The 21,418-nt window shown below is 35.3% G+C and overlaps 1 protein-coding gene across 5 annotated transcripts in view; it reads left to right on the top strand.

The window, feature by feature from the left end:
* Window positions 1-1,439: 1,439 nt before the first annotated feature.
* The window catches only part of LOC104079269 (cytoplasmic dynein 1 intermediate chain 2), a 28,474-nt gene continuing 8,495 nt past the window's right edge, over window positions 1,440-21,418 (top strand). Inside the window, exons 1-5 of one of the 5 annotated variants that reach the window (XM_009581251.1) lie at window positions 1,449-1,556; window positions 3,519-3,633; window positions 7,020-7,164; window positions 11,496-11,555; window positions 12,811-12,926. In XM_009581251.1, coding sequence (XP_009579546.1) covers window positions 1,449-1,556; window positions 3,519-3,633; window positions 7,020-7,164; window positions 11,496-11,555; window positions 12,811-12,926 — 544 coding nt within the window. Of the gene's footprint in view, window positions 1,557-3,518; window positions 3,634-7,019; window positions 7,165-11,495; window positions 11,556-12,810; window positions 12,927-21,418 lie in introns of all 5 variants that reach the window. The other 4 variants (XM_009581252.1, XM_009581253.1, XM_009581256.1 and 1 more) reach the window with 4 other exon arrangements.

The following is a 21,418-nucleotide window of genomic DNA, read 5'->3' on the forward strand; positions in this document are numbered from 1 at the left end:
GGCCCGTGTGGGATTTGGGAGGGGAACTTGCTGCTGGCGGCACCGCCGCTGTCATCTTAGGGTGGGGCGGGGTGGGCGCTCCTCTCCTCAGGGATGGCTCGGTTTGTGCCGCTTTGTTTTCCCGGCTCCGCATTAGAAAGACGGGTGGGGGCGGGAATCCAAAAAAAGAATCCATGGTGTGGCGGCAATGCGCCTTCCCAGCGCTGTTTTAAAGCGACGTGGGAATGCCATTTGAAAATGCCGACAGTAGATTTTTTTTTTTTAAATTTATTTATTAGCACTTAAATGATTGCAGACAACATGGAGGGATACATACATTTACCCCAGTATACATACCACTAAATGTATTGGGGTAGGTCTATGAGGCTTGCATCGTTTTGCATCCTTTTCTGTGCTTAGATGTGCTTTGCAAACACTTGCAGGTATTCTTAATTTTGAATTAGTGAATAGTTATATTACTAATGCTTAATCTGGTGTCACTGTTATCAAGCTTAGTATAAAAGCATTTATAGATCTCTCATCTGTTGTAGAACCATTTCTGCACTCTCTTTACTGACTTTGATTTGCTTAAAAATAGTAAACCTAAGCTTTTATTCACTCCACCCAGTCACGCAGTTTTTCATACCTGTGTTCTAAGTCTTTGTTAAGTTCTGAAGTGGGTTTTTTTCACCTTTTGTTTATCATTGACCTTCTTGTCTGTATTTAATTGTGTTAGTTATTTAGCAAAACTTTTTGTAGAGTTTTTGTCTTTGAAAGATCCACGAATTTCTTAGCAATGTACAAAAAGTTTGGGGGAAAAAAATGATATTGCACATATTTTACAGGTCTTTTTGGCCATCACACTTGTACTTACTTTGCTTTGCAATTTTTAGCAATCCTACTAAATCTTTTAATAAATCTGTATTTTGAATCCTACAACTGTATGTAGAAAGATACATAGCTTACATACTGCTAAGTTATAGCACGCCAATATTTAAGCTGTTGAAGTGAAAAGTAAAAGGTAGATATTGTGTCGGTACTCTCCTTGCTGTTTTCAATCTCATAGTTGGCTCTGTAGCTGTACAGAATCCTATAGCAAGATCAGATAGCCCCATCTCCAGAGCCTAACACTTCTTTCAAAGCAGTTCCTTCAAACAGCATCAGAACTACCTTAGGAATGGATGCTGTCGCATATCATAGTTCTGTCTGTTTGTTTTAAATCAGTCCCTTTAGTACTGAGAATGTGTTAAGTGGAAGAAACGTGGCAATAGGAATGTGGTTTTTTTACTTACTGTTTTAAGACTTTTCACAGTTCTGGTTTTAGTAAGCTAGTGTAGTTCCTTTAATAATAGCTTATTTAAAGGAAAGCTGCTATCTTAAAAAAACAAAACAAAACCACCAAAAAACCCCCCAAACCACCAAACCAAAAACAAACAGTGGTATGGTTTCTGTTGGTCAGTGTTTCAGCCATGTCTGACAAAAGTGAACTGAAGGCGGAGTTGGAGCGCAAGAAGCAACGATTAGCTCAAATCAGAGAGGAGAAGAAAAGAAAGGAGGAAGAAAGAAAGAAAAAAGAAGTAAGAAATAATTTTCTCTTTGAAATTTGACTGTTTGCGTATGTAACTTGCCCAAAATTTAAAGGTAGGTTCACTTAGTCATTTGCTACATGCTATTCAGGGAGTGTATATTGAATGGTCGGTTGCTAATGCAAATGTAGCACTTCAGTTTTCTGATAAGAGCAAACACCTACTGTTTTCTTTAGAATTATCCATATGGTAAGTTAGATTTAAAATTTTTTTTTTAAATCCTACACTGGCATAAAGTTTGGATTTCTAAAACTACTTGTGTGCATGGGACATCGTTAATCAAACCACTGTGAAGTATTGCACAAAAGCTCTGCTTAATGAGTTGTGATGGTGTTATTTAGAGAACCCATTCCTGAAGTGCAGTTCCGAGGATGTCCATATGAATTGTCTGACTGTCAGTATTATTATTGTACAAACAATGCGCTACTTTCTTCTACTCTTTGACTCATCTTTAGCCTGAATTTTAAAATCAGAGCAACACTCAGAATGTATATGCTACGAGTGTTAGAGACTTGGTTTGTTAAGTCTTCTGGATTTCTCTCTGCTAAAGTATGTGACAATCAGTGATTTATTACTATGTTTCTCCTGAACGTAGATTATACTTCATAATTTAAACTTTTGCTGGTGTTTTGGGGTCTTTTTCAAGACTTCTCTGTGTTTTGGTTATGGTCTTGTAGGTGTTCTAAATTAGCTTATGACTGAAGACTGGGCAGCTGCCAGCTACATGATTCGGACAAAAAGGAGAGGGAAATATCTCAAATTACATTCTGATGACCTTGTAACAATGTATTGCCTGTATCCGAGATTCCATGTGTGATGCAATAGCTTATCAGTGAGAACTTGCTCTAAAATTTGGGTATTGCTTTTTTAAAAGGAATTGGGTGGTAGATTAGAAGCATAATGTGCAGTCATGTGAGGAGCAGTTAGTCTTTAATCATGGCATAGAGATAGAATAGCTTGGTCTAGATTTTGCTGCTTCTATTAAAGACTTACATTTGTATCATGAATTTATATTTACAAAAATAATTAACTTGCCAATGGCTGAGTTGTGAACACCTTCAGCTATGAATTGTATTTCTGTAATTGAATGAGCAGTTAAATGGGTGTGGAAAGATATGGAGTGTTCAGCATCTTTCACAGTAGAGTTTGCGTTATCTCTAAATTATGAGGATGGGGGTGTAATTTTTATTCTTTTTTTTTTTTTTGCATGAAATCTAGCAGATAATAACACAATTTAAAGAAAACTATTGCCCTGTAAACTTCAAGTTACTGCAAAGTTTTTTAAGACTTTCTATTTTCTTGTGAAGCCTGAGGTTCAAAAGAAAGCTTTCTCACTAAACAGCTTTTTGATGTTTTTGTTTTAAAAAATAGTTTAAAATGCACAAATGGGAATCATCACTTTTACATCTTATAAGCATTTTCTCAATTGCTACACACTTTAGCATGTGATCTATCTAGCCAAGTTCCCTAATACTTTCTTGACCAAAGAGGGGTGTCTCTTACTGTCATTCTAACCCTATCGTGTTTTCTTTGACACAGTTATTGTCATTTCAAAATCAGAACAATATGACTGTGTCTTTAAAATACTTTTATACACAGGTATGTAATACTTCTTTTTTTTCCCTCCAGTCTTTGCATTTTACAGTGCTTAGCATTAATGTAAAAAACGGTATTCTTGATCTTATCAAGTGTCAGTCATTTTGACAAATGAGGAGACACTTTTTGCATGTTATATATGTCTTTTAAAGGCAGTATCAAAGCTACAAAATTTTGATTCCTGTCTGCTGTTTATTATCTACAGAAAGGACCATCAAAATTACTAGAGTCAAATATCTAACCTGTATGATGATAGGTTTCAGTAGCATAAAAAAACCTATGAGATCTCAAAGAAATAAATGGAACAGTTTTTGATACCTGTTAAATGCTATAACTTAATTATTGAATTATTTTTAGACTGATCAGAAGAAAGAAGTTCTTCCTGTACAAGAAGAATCTGATCTTGAAAAGAAGAGAAGAGAAGCTGAAGCATTACTTCAGAGCATGGGGTTGACACCTGAGTCTCCTGTCGGTAGGAATGTTAAAATTAGTCTGAGATAAATGTTTGGGGGTTTTTTGTTTGGGGGTTTTTTGGGGGTCTGGTTTTGGTTTTTCTTGGTTTTTTGGTGGTGGTGGTCTTTTTGTTTGTTTTTTTTTGTTAGGATTGTGGTATTTATATAACTAGCATGAAAATTCTCTGGCCACTACTTTTTGAGGTATACATGTCTGGGTTTTGTACTATTTTGTCCTGCATGATCTCTGTTATAAACGTCAAGTGATGTGCTTCAGTACACATTACTAGTACTATTTTGTAAAATATATGTTTTACACTTAGTGGATTATTTGGAGTATTTTAGGTAAAATATATAAATATCATGTATTTGTTGTTCTTTTTTTTCCCCTATTTTCCCTGCATTATTCTTCTGTATTTTTTTCCTTTCTTTTTTTCTTAATGCCAAATTTTAATTCTAATATTTTAGTGCAGAGTTGGGTTGTTTCCTTTCTGCATCTTTTACACCCTAATTTTCCTTATTTCAAACACCCGACTGACTTTGATAGAGTAATAGCAAGGCTAAGTATAAAATTTAACTATCAAGGATGATGATTCATATCTGTGCCACTCTTGGATGGCTTAGCATATTGGTTGTTGTTTTTTGCCTTTACATAGCCACATATCTCTGGAAGATGAAAGCAAAGAGTGTGATAATTCAATTCCCCTTTTTTGTCTCTAGCTCTGAAATCTAAGGGATTTAAAACTTATTTTTCAGTTTGGCTCAATGGTGAGGGTCTGTTTCAACTGGGTTTGCAAATAAAAAATAATAATAATTTGGTATGGATATAGTATATCCGTGACTATATCTTCATAATTGCTTTTGCGTAGTCCTCAAGTGTTCAAAAGTGAATGTGGAATAACCACCACTATAGCTGGTCCCATTCCAACAGCCACAGCAGTCGTTTTTAGTAGTTAGAACTGTTCTAACAGTTTAGAGACTGCATTTGGGCTATGTTAGCACTAGTGCACAGCATTTTAAGTCATCAGGTCTTACCTACTAGAGATTTTTTTTTTGGCAGACTAATAGTTGAACACTTTATTGTGTGAGGTTTTGCTAAGGCAGCTGATTAAGACTTTTGCAGAAATGCATATGGTTGTTGTTGGTTTTTTAAATCTGTGAGAGAGAATCTGAAAACCACAGGATAGTCAGTCCTCAAAGTAAGTCATTGCATAGACTTAGAGTAGCTGTTCGTGAAAAGCTCTTTGAGGTGGTGGTGTGTAAGACCCGGGCACACCGCTGCAAGTGTTGTGTTTAATTCCATTGAGCATCTACTTAATCACACCCTTTAAATACACAGATTCTCAGAGAATTCATCCTGTTCGCTTTCAAAACACCCAGATCTGATCTGGATCCTAAATCAAGCTTAAATGTCCTACTCGCTACCTCTCAGTAGCATGCCTGAGGCACAGGCTCGGGTCTGCTGGCTGGATACTAGCGAAGTATGATAGCACAGTGATCGTACGCCTGAACTGAAGCTAACTCAGAGCTGACCAGCTTGGGCAGATAGCTTGAGCTCGCATTGTCCGTGTAGGTGGATAGCTTGAGATTAGATTCCTTCACAGAAAATTATATTAAAAATTCCTCAGGCAATTCCTGTCCTGTTAACTGCCAGAGAGAGGTAGCTCTCTTACAGGAGAAGGGATCTTAACAATCTAAGTATGCTTTTGATATCTGTCATACCCATTATATAAGAAGCCATAAGCTAGTGAACCAAAATAACTTTCAAGAAGGTATTATAGTTTCATCCTCTGTTGGGGTAGATGGAATTTTACTTGGTCTTTTTGTAAGACCGTTGGCCTTTGAATAGGTTTCACCTCACTAATGGACTTTCTTGAAAACAGTGTGTCCCACAAGAGGGCACTGTAGCATCAAAACTAAGCTACTGAATTCTTTTGGCCGTGCTTACTGCTAGGTAGCGCAGACTGACTTTGTAAATGGTAAAAAGGTATGTTTCTAATGTCACCTCTTCAATTAAGAAAGGGTGACATTAAAATGTCATCGTTTCTGGTAAAACTCAAAAATAGTGTAGGAATATAAAGGCCTATGGGCATTTCCTTTAGTATAAATTGTTCAGTAGATGGTGATGATGAGTTGAATATATATATATATACACTCTTAGATATACACATATACACCTATATTTATATAGATATACGTATAAAGTGTAAGTGTGTGTATGTATTAATTTTTTAAGTATAACTCTAGACCTGTATAAAAGTCTCTCCTGTAGGAGAAATGAATTTTTAATAAATTGAAGTATTCACTGTGATTTTGTAAATTTAGGGTAGAATTTTTGTCAACCAGAGTCATGTCTCTCTTTTGGGATGGGGTGGAAACATTCTTCAGAATTCACAATATACTTGTAATTTCAGGAAATTCTCTAGAAATGTTGCAGATTTAAATTCAGAATTCTCCCTTGCCTGATCCCTGACAGAGTGGATACCAATTTATACATGTAACTTGTATTCAGTTGGTTAAAGGTTCTTTTTAAGCATCGTTAAGGAGTGAATGTGTCCTATGAGTGTTTTACATATTGCTGAAAGATGAAGCATATAAGGACCTTCAACACACACCCTGATTCTTAAGCATAAACCTGTTTCATTAAATAATGAGTTTTACTATTTCTAAAAAAAAAAGGTGAAAGAAATATCAATATAGCTTTGTGTTTGTATCAGGTTGCATATGATTCACTATTATGTATCAGTTCCAAAAAACATGTTGCTTTTTAAACAGTAATTGCAATCTTCATCTGCATGCTGAAAATGAACTGACTTTTAAGAAAAAGTTTCAATATAACAGTACTAGACTGTTTGTCAACAAAAAAGAAAGAAAACATGAAGATCCCTCAAACCCCAACACTAGAAACTTTGTTGTAATACACAGTATTTATGTTGATTTTATTCAAACTAGAACAAAAATAACAGTATGCTGTATGACAAAGCCACTTTTTTTGGTTCACGCTTCAGTGATTATATATTTTGAAACAAAATTCCCAGTTAAATAGATTCAATGTCTAATTTTTAAGAAAAACTGATGTCAAAGCTGTATTAGCAACTATCTTCCTTTTATGTTTAAGCAACGTGATTTAGTGGAAATTACCCTTTGAAAATTGATGCCATCATTTGTCAGAAGTTCCGTTTAAAAATATTTTTTCAATTCATTTTCTCTTAAATGTCTTTCCCTCCATGTCTTTTTGTATGCATCAGATGCATAAATGCCAAACAATTGCATGAAAGTCCAGCATGAGTTGTTAACATTGTCTTTTCCCCTCTTTTTCTACTGTTCATTTTCATCCATGTATTTTTTGTTTGCCATCACTTTTTTTAAAATACTTCATGTTAAATTAATTTGAAAACATCCTAAGCTGTGCAACCTCTGCGGGTAGTAACAGCGGATACCTGTCTGTTTCACTATTTAGTCCCTCCTCCTACATCTCCGTCTTCCAAATCTGTGAGTACGCCAAGTGAGGCTGGAAGCCAGGACTCTGGTGATGGCGCTGTTGGATCTAGGTATGTCACTTTCCTTGTCATATTCCTCTGCTTAATACTCGTATTCTGAATAATTAAGCTTTAGAAGAAATCAGGGTTAATTACTTGATTATAATATAATAATATGAGGTTACAGTGTTACTGAATCTGTGAACAGTGACTGTTTTACAGAAGTACTTTAAAATTTGAAATGCAACTACACTTACTAATTTGAAATTTGCGACATTAACATGGAGTTGTTTAAACTTGCAAGCTTAAAGTAAAATGAGTCTGAATGTCTTGTGGTAATGTTGTTGTAAGTATGAATGTCAGGACAATAGAAAACTGGAAAAGTCCAACTTCTGGGCTCTTCCCAGCTTTTCCTAAAGGAGGGTGTGTATGGATGATAGACTATTTCCTTTTTCCCTCTATTCTAGTTGGTCTAATAAAAGATACTGTCTACAAACTTTGCCTTGCTTCTGGTTTTAATTTTTTTTCCTTACTCAGGACAGTATTTCTTGTTATTTCACCTTGCAGTCATCCCTGTAATACAACTATACCACTCACAATCTCTCTCATTTGGCCAAAACATAGCCAAAACCTTGTTAGTATGACCACAGGTTTTTTTCAGTTCCAGTACTTGCTACATCTATTTGACCATTTTTTTGTGCATGACAGTTTGAGAAATGCTGCTCTAAAGAGAGTCAAAGAAATATTTCTGTTAAACTAAGAATTCAAAGTGGCGTTATATGGGTGATAAGATGGGAAATACTACTTCCAAAGGGTATTTCTACTGTTCCCCATGCACAGTCTGCAAATAAGAGCAGTATTTGCCTACTAATATTGATAACTTCTGTTTCCTCAGCACATTAAGTTCACGTACTTAAAATTTCCTGAGTATGCATTGTGTATGAAGTTTAGTTAAAGCACAGTTACTAAAGCAGTTATCATCACTTCTTTTGTGCTCATATGAGTATTTGTTTTGGAGAAAGAATGAATACTTACACCGCTTTGAAACATCTTTTTAAAAGACTGCAGTAACATCTTGTATGCATGTGGATTATGCACACATAACTGTATACAATCTTAATCTGAAAATTTTCAAGATTATAATGACTTGAACAAAAGTTACAAGGTGTCTATTTCTAAGTAGCAACCATTAAGTTAAAACACAGAATACATCAGGCCGCAGATATGAACCCAAACTGTCTTTTTTTTTTTTTTTTTTTTAACAGAGCCCAGGTGTGATCCTGTCATGTTAATAAAGAACCAATATAATTGTTCCTTAACTGAGTAACAAGCAAATTTTAACTTATTTGAAATCTGTGATAGCTTATTCAGTTGTCATTTTATATTTAAATTGACTGTCTAAAAGAAAAAACAAGAATTATTTGATGACTTTTTTTTTTAAAAAAACAAGAATTTCTTTCCATTCATACATAATTTAAATTAAATATGAAACATATGTATAGGCCACATATCTGTAATTGAACGCTGTATTGTTTACTGAATTTATCCCCACCTCATAGGTGTACTGTGCTTTCTGATGGTATGTTCCTCGGAAGTGGTAACATAATGTTGTATGCATACGTTTTCTTACGAAGCCTTGAGAAAACTCGTATCCTAAGCCTCTAAAGCTTCATGCGTTGGCAAACTTTTAAACTAAATCTGTCTCTTGACAATTTCCCAGACATGTAAGCATAAAAAGATTGTGGTCTTGAAGGCAAGGAGGTATGAATGTATAGCTAAACTGAAGGCTATATAGAATCACTGTTAGAGTCCCCTTGCTTATTCTTGGACCACCGGATAACATTCTTCCCCTTCCACAGTAAACAGATGTCTATATCCTAGTCTATTAGTAGAAGTTTGTACAGTATTCCTAATGTACACATACACTTGAACCTGAGAGTTAATGGGAAAAGTCGGACTGTGTGATATCCCTTAGCGTTATACCTGGCATTTCACAGGTGACTCTCATATCAATATGAGATATGTTAGCCCAAGCTGTTCTACTATGCTTGATAATCTTAAAACAAACCCTTTCATATTAGTGTATTATTTCAGTTCTTTTTTTTTTATCTGTGGCCATTTGTTCTCTGGTCACGTTGCAACTATACTTTACAAAGGTGATCTCCTTTGTTAGTTTAGTCTTTTCTCCTCTATGATGCTGAATCTTGCCAGTAACTTTACTTATTTAGTAATTAGTAGAGCAGTGTTCAGACTGTGTTCCTGCTGTTACTTCCATCTGTCTTGCTTTATTTTCATCAGTAAAGAATTTTCGTTCCCAGCTTGATAGTGTTCTTTCTCTTTTTCCTGAGTTAAGAGTATAAATTCAAGGCTGGAAATTAATACAGTTGGTTTACTTTTAGGTTAGGTGGATGCTTCATAGAATTAGTTTAAGTGCAGAAAGTACTTTTTAGGAAGCGTTAGGAATATTCCTGGATACAGAGAAGTTCGGGCATGTGTGGAAGAATAGGAACTTCTGTTCACTGAAGCTTGTGGATAAATTCATTTAACTTAAGGCATAACAAACGTCTGGAAAGCAAAAGGAACAGTATTTTACATCATTTTGGTACACATATAATAAGTGAATTTTTTCTCAGAATGTTACCTTTATTTTAAAATAATATCTCTGAGAAAGATTTAACTGTATATCCTGTACTGCTTGTTGACTTAACCGTTTTAAATGGCAGACTATTCCTGGTACCACTGAAGCAACTGTTGAAAGTTAAAAGAATGCTTTGAAAGCAGGAAAGCAACCTCAGTAAGGGCTAGGTCTTAAGCAGGCACAAAATTTGGAGCCTTTTAAATTTGTAGCCCTTTCTTCAAGTTCGTCTCAAGTGGGATTGAAAAAGTTGATAAAATGTTTGACAAGTATTGAGCAATGCAGCATTTGGATCTGTAGATAAGTCATCCTTTGCAGAAGCAACATGAAGGGTGGGGTGGTGGTGGTTTGTTTTTGCGCCTTTTTTTTATTTTTTTTTTTTTTAAATGCACAATTGAACAACACATGAGCAATATCGAGCTTGAAGTCTCAGGCACCAAATTAAACTCCAAGCATAAACCTAAAGAATAAGTATACTCAAAATAATTAGCTTTATGGTAAAATGGTGTATTTTCTGATGCACAAAAGATATGGAAAGGTTTTAGAGATTAAGATATTACTGTGGATGCAATAGCATTTATGTAGAATGATTTGCTAAATATGAAGACAGTGGATTTGTAATTCTTAATTAAACTATAATTAATTATTCTGTACAAGAACAAGGTAGTGCATGACACACCCATATTTATGAGTTTTTGAGATCAACTTTACCTTTAGGAATTCTGCATCTGGTTTGTAAGAACATTACCATCTATGGGATGGAAATGGAAAATTACCTTTTATTGACTTAGCATAGTAAAATATTACATGTTCTTTATTTTTTTCATTTGTTATAAAACATGATTTAAAAAAAAAATAATAGCATCTAAGAACTTCAAAAAAACCATGCATGTTCGTCTGTTAATGTCTCTCTTATAAGCTTATTTTAAAATTCTGCCTAAGCCTGATAGCAGGCAGTAGACTAAATGAAAATTTGTGGAGAAGGGATGAAGGCTAAAAATGAAGGAAGAGGGAAGATTTTTTTCCCTCTTCATATTTCTTCTGATACAAAAGTGACTTGAAATGGGTCTATTCTGTTCATTATTCCACATGACTTTGAAATGTGTTATTAATATAAATCCCACTGTTTCTAAGAGATTTAAGTATCTTAAACGGAGTTGGCTCTAAATCAGATGACACTTATAAGCCCAAGGCAGTGCTTAACCCATAATTACTGCAATGTCACATCTTGGAAACTCTAGCAGTTCTCTATCCCAGTGGAAATGCATTTTTGCCCCTCTACCAAAAGGCTTATGTGTTGACTCATTTCCTTTACCAATATGACAGTTTCCTCCACATATTTACCGCTCTGGGCAAGATTGCATTACATTAACAAATCTGTCTTCATATGACATGAACAAATCTGAACAGATTTAAAAAGGAATTTGAAGTTTTTAATGGTTGTCAGCATTTAAAATATTTTTATTTGCCTCTCATAAAGGCTGCGTTTGTTTGCAGATCTTTAACTTTCAATCTTTAAAATAATTTAATTCTTTTCTAATAGCTCTGAATTCTGTGTTTGCTTTTTAACTTTTGTATTTACTGCATGTATTATTGCACTGAATGGTTGCGGAATTTCCCATAACTGATGTTACATTGCTTTGTTTCTTGTGAACAATGAAATAACTATAAGCTTACTGTAACTCTAGCATTTCATAGTGTGTATTTGCTTCACTAATCTCTGGCCTTTTTTGCTAATGCTGCATGATTGTTCAACCTGGGGTATCAGGACGCTGCATTGGGATACTGATCCGTCAGTTCTTCAGCTCCACTCTGATTCCGATCTGGGGTATTGCATAGATTTCTTATATTCCCTCTTTCATGTACTTACAGATAATAAGTATAAGAGTTTATTTTTTCTTTAAGACTTCAAGTTGATGTTAAGAGTCTGTTCTGTGAGTGACAGAAATTCACTATCCCTAGACTTAGTGCAGTTTGCTTGCAATGGGAAATTTTTATATTATTCAATATACATAAGGTGCTTATTTCTAATAACAAAACTTACTTATTCATGTTTTTCTTTGAGTCTTTGGCAAAATGTAAACTTTAAAAAGTAATTTCTTTAAAATAAAACGCTTAGAATAACTGTATTTTAAAAAAAAGTGACTCCTATCTTTTCTTATAAATATGTTTATAAAAGCTGTAGCTCATTGTAAGCACTTACTAAAAACCGTATCGTGCTGTAAGAATTATGATTCTGCCCACCAAAAGCTGTCAAAAGGGATTACTCTTTTTCTTTCACTTTTATCTTAGGAGAAGGGTGGATAATAAGAAACTAAATTTGATGTAGGTAAATTGTTGGATCATTGCAGTATTCCTACAATATATACTGAAACTAGCTTTTATAGGAAGTTACAGTGACTGAATTAATGTTATGTGGTTTTTGGAAGTACACTAGGCATTGTAGTTTAATACTAGCTATATCTGCTTTTATAGGATCTTCCATAAGTTAAAGTCAGAAGCTCGGAGGTTTTCAGATTGTATTCTGGAGTAATGTATTATGGATAAATTACTTGTCAGTGTGTGAGTTTCAGAATTAGACCTGCAGTTCTGCATTCTAAATAGTACCTTAGAGGTAGACAAAAAGGGGCAGCAAAGTTAAAAGGACTAGGAAATGCGTTTTCCCTCAGAATAACTAAGCTGGTTTTTAAGCTTTAAAATCCTAGAACCGTTGCTGTACAAACATGACTCATGTCAGCAGATCTGTTCCACTGAAAATAGAGATACATCATATATGTAGCAGTACCCTAGTCAACCACAAAGAGCAAAACCTTAAAATTATATCCTACAATCCAGATATTTATATATATATTTGCATACCTTTCTTTTTGTTGCAGATGTATAAATAGCTGCTGATTTTAAATAATAATGATAATGAAATATTAGTCATAATCATGTGACTTCCTCAGAGTTAAGTTTCCACTGGATTTAAGTTTGACTAAAGCAGTGCTGTGACATGATGGTTTGGGTATTATTCTAGGCAAAATGTGAAGTAATTCATAAAGTTAAATAATTTTTCTGATTTCTCTATTAATTTTATTTAGACGTGGACCTGTTAAACTTGGAATGGCCAAAATTACACAAGTTGACTTTCCTCCTCGAGAAATTGTTACATATACAAAGGAGACGCAAACACCTGTTATGACTCAGCCAAAGGAAGGTGAATGGTTAACTTATTACTACCTAAGTTATTTTTCTTTTCTTTTGTTATAATAATGATGACTGACTGAACTAGAACCAACACTTGTGATCTTGAAACTTAATAAGGTAGAATGAAGGTTGATATGTGAGATAATTGGTATAAATTCAATTATTATGTTCATACAGGTCTTGCTTAAGAGCGTTACTGTCATTCTGCGTCTTGTTTAACATTACTTTTATTACTAATACATGGTATTTTCTCCTCCTAGTAAACGTTCAGATTAGGCACCGAGTTGCTTAATTAGCTGACAACTGGTAAATGAAAGTGGGATATATCTTGTATTTATGACATCTAAGAATCCACACACAACTTACTTGAAGGCTGAGTATCCTTACAACAAACTTAGCAATTAAACCCCGCCATTTACATTTTTATACCTGGAGCTTATACACTGAGTTTTAAAAGAAGGAACTAATTTCTTTATTAACCCATGCAGTTCTCAGCAATTGAACGCTTTCCTTCAGTCATGACTTGTTTGCTTTTCAGAAAAGAAATTTTTCCAAAGAAAACATAGCTGGCTAATAAATTTGCTTTTCAATGTTGAAACACTTGAATTTAGCTGCAAATGAAATACTAATCTTGACCTAGTTTGTATGTAGTTCTACAACAAAATCTCGTAGTTGTTTACTATGAATGACTTTGAGTATATGTCTTTGCTAGCAGTTTTAGGACCTAATTCTACGTTCATAATTTTGCATTTTCCTGCTCTTTGGTATGTGCACTTTTGGGTGTTTATGCAAGGAGAAAAAAGCACTTTTTAAAACATGAAGAAAATACTCAACTGAAATCTTACACTGGTGTTTCCAGAAACTGTATAATTTACCTGAAAATGTAATACAGATGATACGGAGTGTAAAGTGTAATGCAAGTGATGCAGAATTGTTGTGGCTCCAGTCTACATCAATATGCCGCTCTTGTCTGGAGTATGTCTTGAAGTCACTTTGGCAAATTTAACTAGATGCAAATGACACTGTCAATGAGATTAAGTGAGGAGGGGGGAAGGGGAAGGAAAAGAAAGGAAGTAAATTGCAACAATACTTTGTGTTGAGAAGTTTCTTCCCTTCTTATCTCGGGGTATCCAGTATAAGGGATCAGGGTGTCTTCAGAACACAAACCAGACCTTTCAAACTTCATTATTCAGTGAGCCAGAATAACAGGGGATATGCTTTTTCTCTAATGGCGTTTCTTTCCCATTCTTCATTTTATTTGTATCCCTGTGCAGATAGGCATTTTAGGTTTTCCTGCTTTCATTTCTTCCATGCCCTTACCTTTTCCTTTAATCTCTCAGGTTTTTTTCCTACCCTCTGTCGGGTTCATGGAATCTGAAGACTTAGTTCATAGTTTGTGTGCTTGAAGAGTTTTACTTCTGCTGCCAGTGGAAATTGCCTGGGATTGTATGATCCTAGTTTTACGCTCAGTGGATAGGCTGTAGTTGAGGTTTACTGTAGTGGAGCTGGAAAGATGGGTCATCGGTATTTCTGCATTTACCAAAAAGCCCTCTCAATACAGATGTTGTCTCCTGATCCATTCCACCTTAAAAATAATACTGTTTTCTTGAGGGCCATCATAATTATTTTATGTATGTGTACTTCACAAAAGTCACTTACAGATGCTTTTTCATCACTTCAGCGTCGAGGATCTTTTTAAGGTCTGTCTTAAGACTGCCTAAATACATTCATATTTAAGCTCTATGTTCACAATTTACGATAATATCTGAAATAGGGCATGGGTTTAAAAAAAAAAATCATGCTGCCTCCAAAAAGAGTCACTAGGTGAGAGATTTTAATTATGGGAAGAAAATTTTGAAATCTTTAAAACAATTGACAAAAGCAATATGCTGAATTTTCAAAGTGCAGTTAGATAAAATTAGATATTCTATCTCATTGATTCTTGTTTCTTCTCACAATCTGAAGGTTTTTTATTTATTTTATTGAGTATACTGTAAACTAAAGATAATCTTACAAAGTACACTTGAAAGTTGAGCTTGCACCTGAATTTACACATACAAGTAATCTTCAGTAGCTCCCTTGTACAGCAACAAGTTGCATCTCAGTTAGGTTAGCTCCAATGTTCACACTTTCTTAGAAGTGGACCGGACCTTTCTTAATTATCATATCTTGAGATTTTTAAAATGCTGTTGGAGCTGTGCTTTTGAACAAAGGAAAATAGAAGCAGGTTTATTAGATACGCTGTGCAGTCATTCTGCAGGTGTAGGTCTACGTGTGCTGTAGGTTGAATTGTGCTAAGACTGATTTGGGGAAAGGAAAAAAAAAAAAGAAAAAAAACACACCAAAACCCAAGAACAAACAAAAACAAAAAAACCAAAACTAAAAAACCAGTTCCACTTCTGTGTGCCACAATGGCTATGTAGTTATATTGTAACCTGAATTGGGAAACATTCAAGCTACAACTAATCTGTCTGGTGGGACAGATACAAAGTAGGGGAAGACTGGTATTAAACTAAAACAGTTCCTAATTGTCATGGAAATATTTATGGCAACACAAACAAAATGGCAGTTACATAGGGGAGATGTCATGTCCTCGACTTGAAGTTGGCCTTTGGAGATGCCCGTTTTGGATTCAGTGTAACAAACAGTTAAATTTAAATAATGAGTACCTTTCACCTGACAGTTCTGGTTTTAAAATGTGAAGGTGACTTATCTCAGAAGTTGATAGAAAAGACTGTATTCAGTAGTTGAGAAATGTAAAACAGGAAAATTCCATAGTTAGAGAAGGGAGGTAGACTAAGTTTATATGTTCATGCTTCTGTATAGTGCAGACGTGTTACACCATCCTAGACAACATTCAAACGTGAAGTAGCTCCCCCCCCACTATCTTACAGATACAAGGCTTCTCAGCTGCAACTGTTTTGAGCCAGTGACCCTTTCCATTTGTAATGAAAGAATGACCACTTTGCGTGCAGTCCTAGATGCTAGAGCTAGAATGTGAGCTCAGTGTTAGTGGCACTATAGCCTCTTTATGCTAAGACAAAAAGTATAATTGCTGGAATTATGACTTTTCCACATTTCTTCACCCTCACCTCTTTGAAGTGTTGTATCCAAAATAGTAGATGGGATTGTCTTTCTCTTATACAATGCCCAGCTCTTAATTTTGAAATGTGACAGCTTCCTTAGGAGGTGGAGGCATTTAATGTGTTAACAGTTCTCACAACATCCATTATTTTATGGCAGTACTATGTTGATTTAATATGACCTCAAAGAATTTGAGAAACTGCCTATCTTAGGGAGATTGATTCTTGTTATAATATTGTAAAACAATAAAATCAGGATCTCTCCTAGAAATCAGTTTCAGTCTGTGATTAGCGATTGAGTCATCTTTAGAGCGCTAAGTATTTTGCCACAGGAAGTCACTAACTGTGTTCTGAACAGTATAGAATATTAAATTTCCCCATTAATTGAAGTTAATAAACACGTTTCACAGTTCTTACAGGAAGATGCCCACATCCAAAGTAGACTTAGAAGGTAAATCTGCAATACTTGTTTTATGGGCTTTCCCTATGATGGGTGTAACCCACAGCTGCTCTTTCCTCAAGGTCCCGTGTATACAAGTAAGTGACTAAGGATATAGAAGAAGAGAAGTAAGAAATGCTGTCAGGCATGGCGATCTTGGTGCTCTCAAACTTCTTGCTTTGAAAATACTGACACGTGTCTGTCTTCAGTACTACTATTTTTTTTTTCCCCACACACTTGATTTTTTTCTCCAGAATTTTCAGTAGCCTTCATCTTCTAACCCTACTGTTTCTGTAGCAGCTGTATTTATTATGTAAAAGAAATGAAATGAAATCATGAAATGGTTCATTATTCTGAGGAATATAGCAGGGAAAATAGGCCCATTTTTTTTTCTTGTTCTCTTGGCACGTCCGTTTCCTGGGTTTTTGTCATTCTGTGATACAGTAATGATGGCCATCTTTTTTGTTTAGGGACCAAATAAGTTTATTTTGGTGTGATAAAAGTGTTGTGCCGTACTCAGTCTGTTCTCCCTTATTTCATAACTAATAAACCTAAGCGTCTACGTCTCTATGCCATTATTACACTTTAATAACTTTTGTCACCATCATAACATGAACATCCTGTGTTTAGACTGCTCCATTCCCCAGCATCCTTGTTCTGCCATCCCCTTTTCTACTATCTAAATCCATTTCTCACTTCCCATGATGCTGTGTATAACACTGCTGCCTGCTTCCCTCATTGTCCCATTTTGGTGGACATGTTTTTTAGTTAGTGTGGTCAACTGGTTATTAGGGCTGTTATTTAGCCTTTATTTGGCATGCTCTGTCAGGCAGCAGATTTTCAGATCTACTCTCTGAAAATATATTTGAAATTGTTTCCTTCATGCACTCATTTTTCTAGCAGGTAGCAGAAGCAGTTTCAGCAAGAGAGATGCAATTTAGATGTGAACTCTGGTATATGTCTTAATGTTCTGCAGGCTCCATGTTGCCCACCACGCAGAGTACTGTAATCATTGGTGCTAAATTTTTTTTTTCCTTATCTGTACTTCGTGCTACACTGCTCTCTACATTACTGTTTGATCTCTTCCTTTGTGATTTGCTAACATACTGTTCAAATTCTCATGGAAAGAAATTCGTCACCAGTACACGCAATAGAGATGTGTTTTGAGTCCTTGAAGTAGTTAATCCAAAGAAAGATAGGCATATAGGGGAATATGATTCTGCTCAGCTGTCACAATTAAGGCTTTTCCTGGGCTAACAGGGTACTTGTTATTTAGTGCTGCTGTACAATATTGTGCATGTGCAATCAAAACTTAACTGCAGACGGTATTATTGCATTAGCTCCACTCTTGGACGAATTATTGTCTGGTAAAGTCTTCAAGACACAGGATGAAAATATGAAGCATTTTTGTCCTTTTAATTCTGACTTAAGCTAAGTATTAATGATTCGGTGCATAGGATTGGCTTCTTGGATGGTGTTATAGTGAATGTAGTATTTTTACATTTTAATATTTTAAAAAGAAATAACAGACCCATATATATTTATGTATTATCCTGTACGTGCCTTAAATGTACAGTGAAATATAGATGGGAAAACTTGATATGAAGACATTCTGCTTAACAAAAGCCACCCATTTCACAGATGATTTAACTTTGATTAACCTACTCTGCAGCAACAGATTACTTGGACAACTGGAACTTCACTCTGTAGTGTTATTGCTAGGTGCAGCCTAATTTACAGCATTGCTTTTCTTTCTGTCTTGCCAAAATACGTTACAATTTTGATGTTAATTCAAAGTAAAAAATTAAACATTCATTAAACCTGTTTTTAGCATTCATTGACAAGAAATTTGTCGCTATTAAAGCAGCTGCTATTTTTATGCAGTCTTTACTGCTCAGTTTGTAACCTTAGATCCCCTGTTTGCCTGTCAGAAATAACATGGAGTTAATCTCTTAGCATATTATAATGAATATTGATCAATATGTTGATGTGACATACAGTCCCATTTCCTTTCTTCATGGCCCTATGACTTTTCTAAGTCTTAGCGGCCTTTTTTTAAATGTGAAATTGTATTTGGTATACTGACAATTGAAGTGGCATAGAATGCCAGTAGGTACAGACAATAATGAATAAAGAGGATGAAGTTAGTGCCTTTAAGGTTTCCAAATTTATGTAGCTGACTTGAAATAACTGCAGTACACCACTGTATCGTGGGTTCTTGATTTACTAGATGTGGAACTTTTTCAAAAATGGTATATTGAATCTTTTCAGTGTTTGCTGGGTAATATATTATTGTTATGCCAATTCCTTGCAAATATCAGCACCTGGCCTGTTATTAAATAAATTTAAGATAAAGGAGAGACAGGAGTAAATAATTAAAACAAAAACTTCTTACCTTTTTTGTTGTCCAACAGCTTCATGCTGCCTTTTTTGATTGTAAACTTCTGTGAGAAAGCATCCTAGTTTCGGATAAGGAGGTCAAGAACTTGTATATGTGTGGGTTTTTTGTTTTCTGTTTTTTTTTTTTTTTTCTCCAGATCCTTTAATGGGAAAGTTTGCATGTGACTTTTCTTTCTTTAGAGAGAAGGTTTTAGATTTATGTAGTTACAGATAAATCACAGTGAGATGACATGTTCAATTTCAAGTTTGATACTTTGAGAATATTAAAATAAGTGCTGTATCCTGCATTTAAATGCAGTAATATCAGCTGGCTGTATGCAGTGAAAGTACTATGAAGGAATTTAGATCTCTGTATAATATATGCCATTTATGTTTCAAACATTAAAAGGCAGGAGCAATCAACTATATGATCTTTTGAATAAAATATGTAGATTAGAAGGTCACTTAGCACTAAGGGGTTGACCATCTGCATTTGACAAGAATTTGACTCCTGTCACTGAAAATGGTACTTAGAATCAGTGTAGTATGACTAATGGGGGGTTGGGCTGAAATTTCTAATTTGGGACTTTCAAAGCTAGAATAATGTATCCAGGGTGACCCAAAACCACATTTCTGAATTTGAAGGCATCATTTAAATCTGCAAGATTGATTGGCAGGGCAAACAAGACGGGGATTTTTATCCAGGTGGCTGTAATGTGAATATGTGGTCCTGTATTTGTTGTTCTCAAAATCATGTGTGTTAACTCATATTACATTTTTTAATTAGTCAGTGTTCACACCTCTGGTGATTTGACATTAAGAATTCCATTCTTTAGAATTGCTACAAGTCATACAGTTTTCAGATTACTAGTCCGCTGTACATGCGAATCCATCTAAAAAGGAGCAGTGTCTTTCTGTTTCTCCGCGTGATTATTTTGCCCAAAAAAGCTTTCATTTTTTTTAAGTAGCACAAAAGCTGTAATTGGCATGCTTTGTAAGGAAGTGTCAATGTGCAAGAGAGTGGAGATCACTAAGAATTCTTTTACGCGTTCTTTCCCCTTTGCACCACCGCCTCCTCAGCAGGGTCACTGAGATCACTAGCTTTTCTTGAAATGGCCATTTTCACTGGCAGGTGCATTATACCCTGTATTTTCAGATTGTTTTTCCATTCTGAATGTTTGGCAGGTTGATTGCTCTGGCTGCATTGACGGAGAAAGGGCTGACAAATGCGGTTGGGCTGGCTGAAAAGACAGTGATTACTGTTTTCCTTTGTGGCTGATTGAGGCCCTTGAAAGGAAAGATTTTAACCTTCACCATTTGGTTCAAAAGTATGAGCATATATTGAAATCATTCATGCCATTTATCCTAGTTCTGTAAACTTGTCAGAACGTAAAAATCGCTCAATTTCAAGTAATGTAGGATTGGCATACGTCATTATCATTTTGATTAAGTTGGAGTTTGTATTATTGTGTGCATTATACAGTGTCATTTAAAGCTTTCTTTCCTGCAGGTACAGTTATATTTTTATTGCTTATACTATGGAGTTAGAAAGATTTTCAGACCTCTTTAAACCTATCACTATGTGTGTGGTTTGGCAGCTGGTATGGCCTACAAGCTGTATTTTGTTTGCAGGGTAAAGGCTTGTCTGTAGACCTCCTGGAGTGCTGGTAATTGCACAGGCTTGCCATTGGGGAAAGACATGATTGGAAGCAGTCAGGCAGAAAAATGTTGTGCCATCCCATTGCCATCTCTCATAGCAGAGAGACAATCCTAGCAGTACCATCTGGTTGTTGCTATCTAGTCAGCTGGCCTGGCTGCTGGGACCATGGCTTGGCAGCTGGTTCCCATCCCTTGACCACGCTTTTTTTTTGTGTGTGCGTGCATGTGGATTTTTTTTCCCCCCCGCTTTTTTTGTTGTTAGATAACTTTGAACATGGGTCAGGGAGATGGCTGCAATAAACAAGCATAGTCCCTGTTCAATACTGTCTCATTACTTGTGATGAGGCATGCAGCAGACTCCTCCTGCCATTCCCTTATAGACAGATGACATAGCTGTTTAACCAATAAAAATAGTCTTTTCAGAAGCTTATTCTAGAAAGTGGATGAAGAAAAGCCAGGAAATGCATATTCCACAACACTAAGTAATTTAAAGTTATTTTCTGGTTTACAGTATTCAAAGAATAAAATGCAGAAATGCAAAAAGTGCTGTAAACCTTGTCAGTATTCCTGAGCATTAACATTTTATGTTATTCATTGCAATTAGGAAAAACACATTTTGCTGTAAAGTTCTCATTGCCAAACAAGATACAGATAATGAGACTTGCATTTAGAATGACAGAAAAAATGTAATCTCCCTGCTATTATCTTTAGCAAAATTTGCCTCTCAGAATAGCAACCTGAAAGCTAATGTAAGCCATCTTCATGCCATGTGAAGACCCATTAGACTCTGATGATTTCAGATCACAAGTAAGCAGCTGCTCTGTAGACTATTTTAGACATTTGATTTTTCTTTATTCTGCAGCATTAATGTGTCAGTATGTTACACAGAACATGCATCTACCACATGGTTTTGTGTGGAGTCATAAATGCTTGTAAGAGAGA

Source organism: Fulmarus glacialis, unplaced genomic scaffold, assembly GCF_000690835.1.
Source record: "Fulmarus glacialis isolate BGI_N327 unplaced genomic scaffold, ASM69083v1 scaffold32147, whole genome shotgun sequence".
In the NCBI taxonomy this organism is placed as follows: Eukaryota; Metazoa; Chordata; class Aves; order Procellariiformes; family Procellariidae; genus Fulmarus; species Fulmarus glacialis.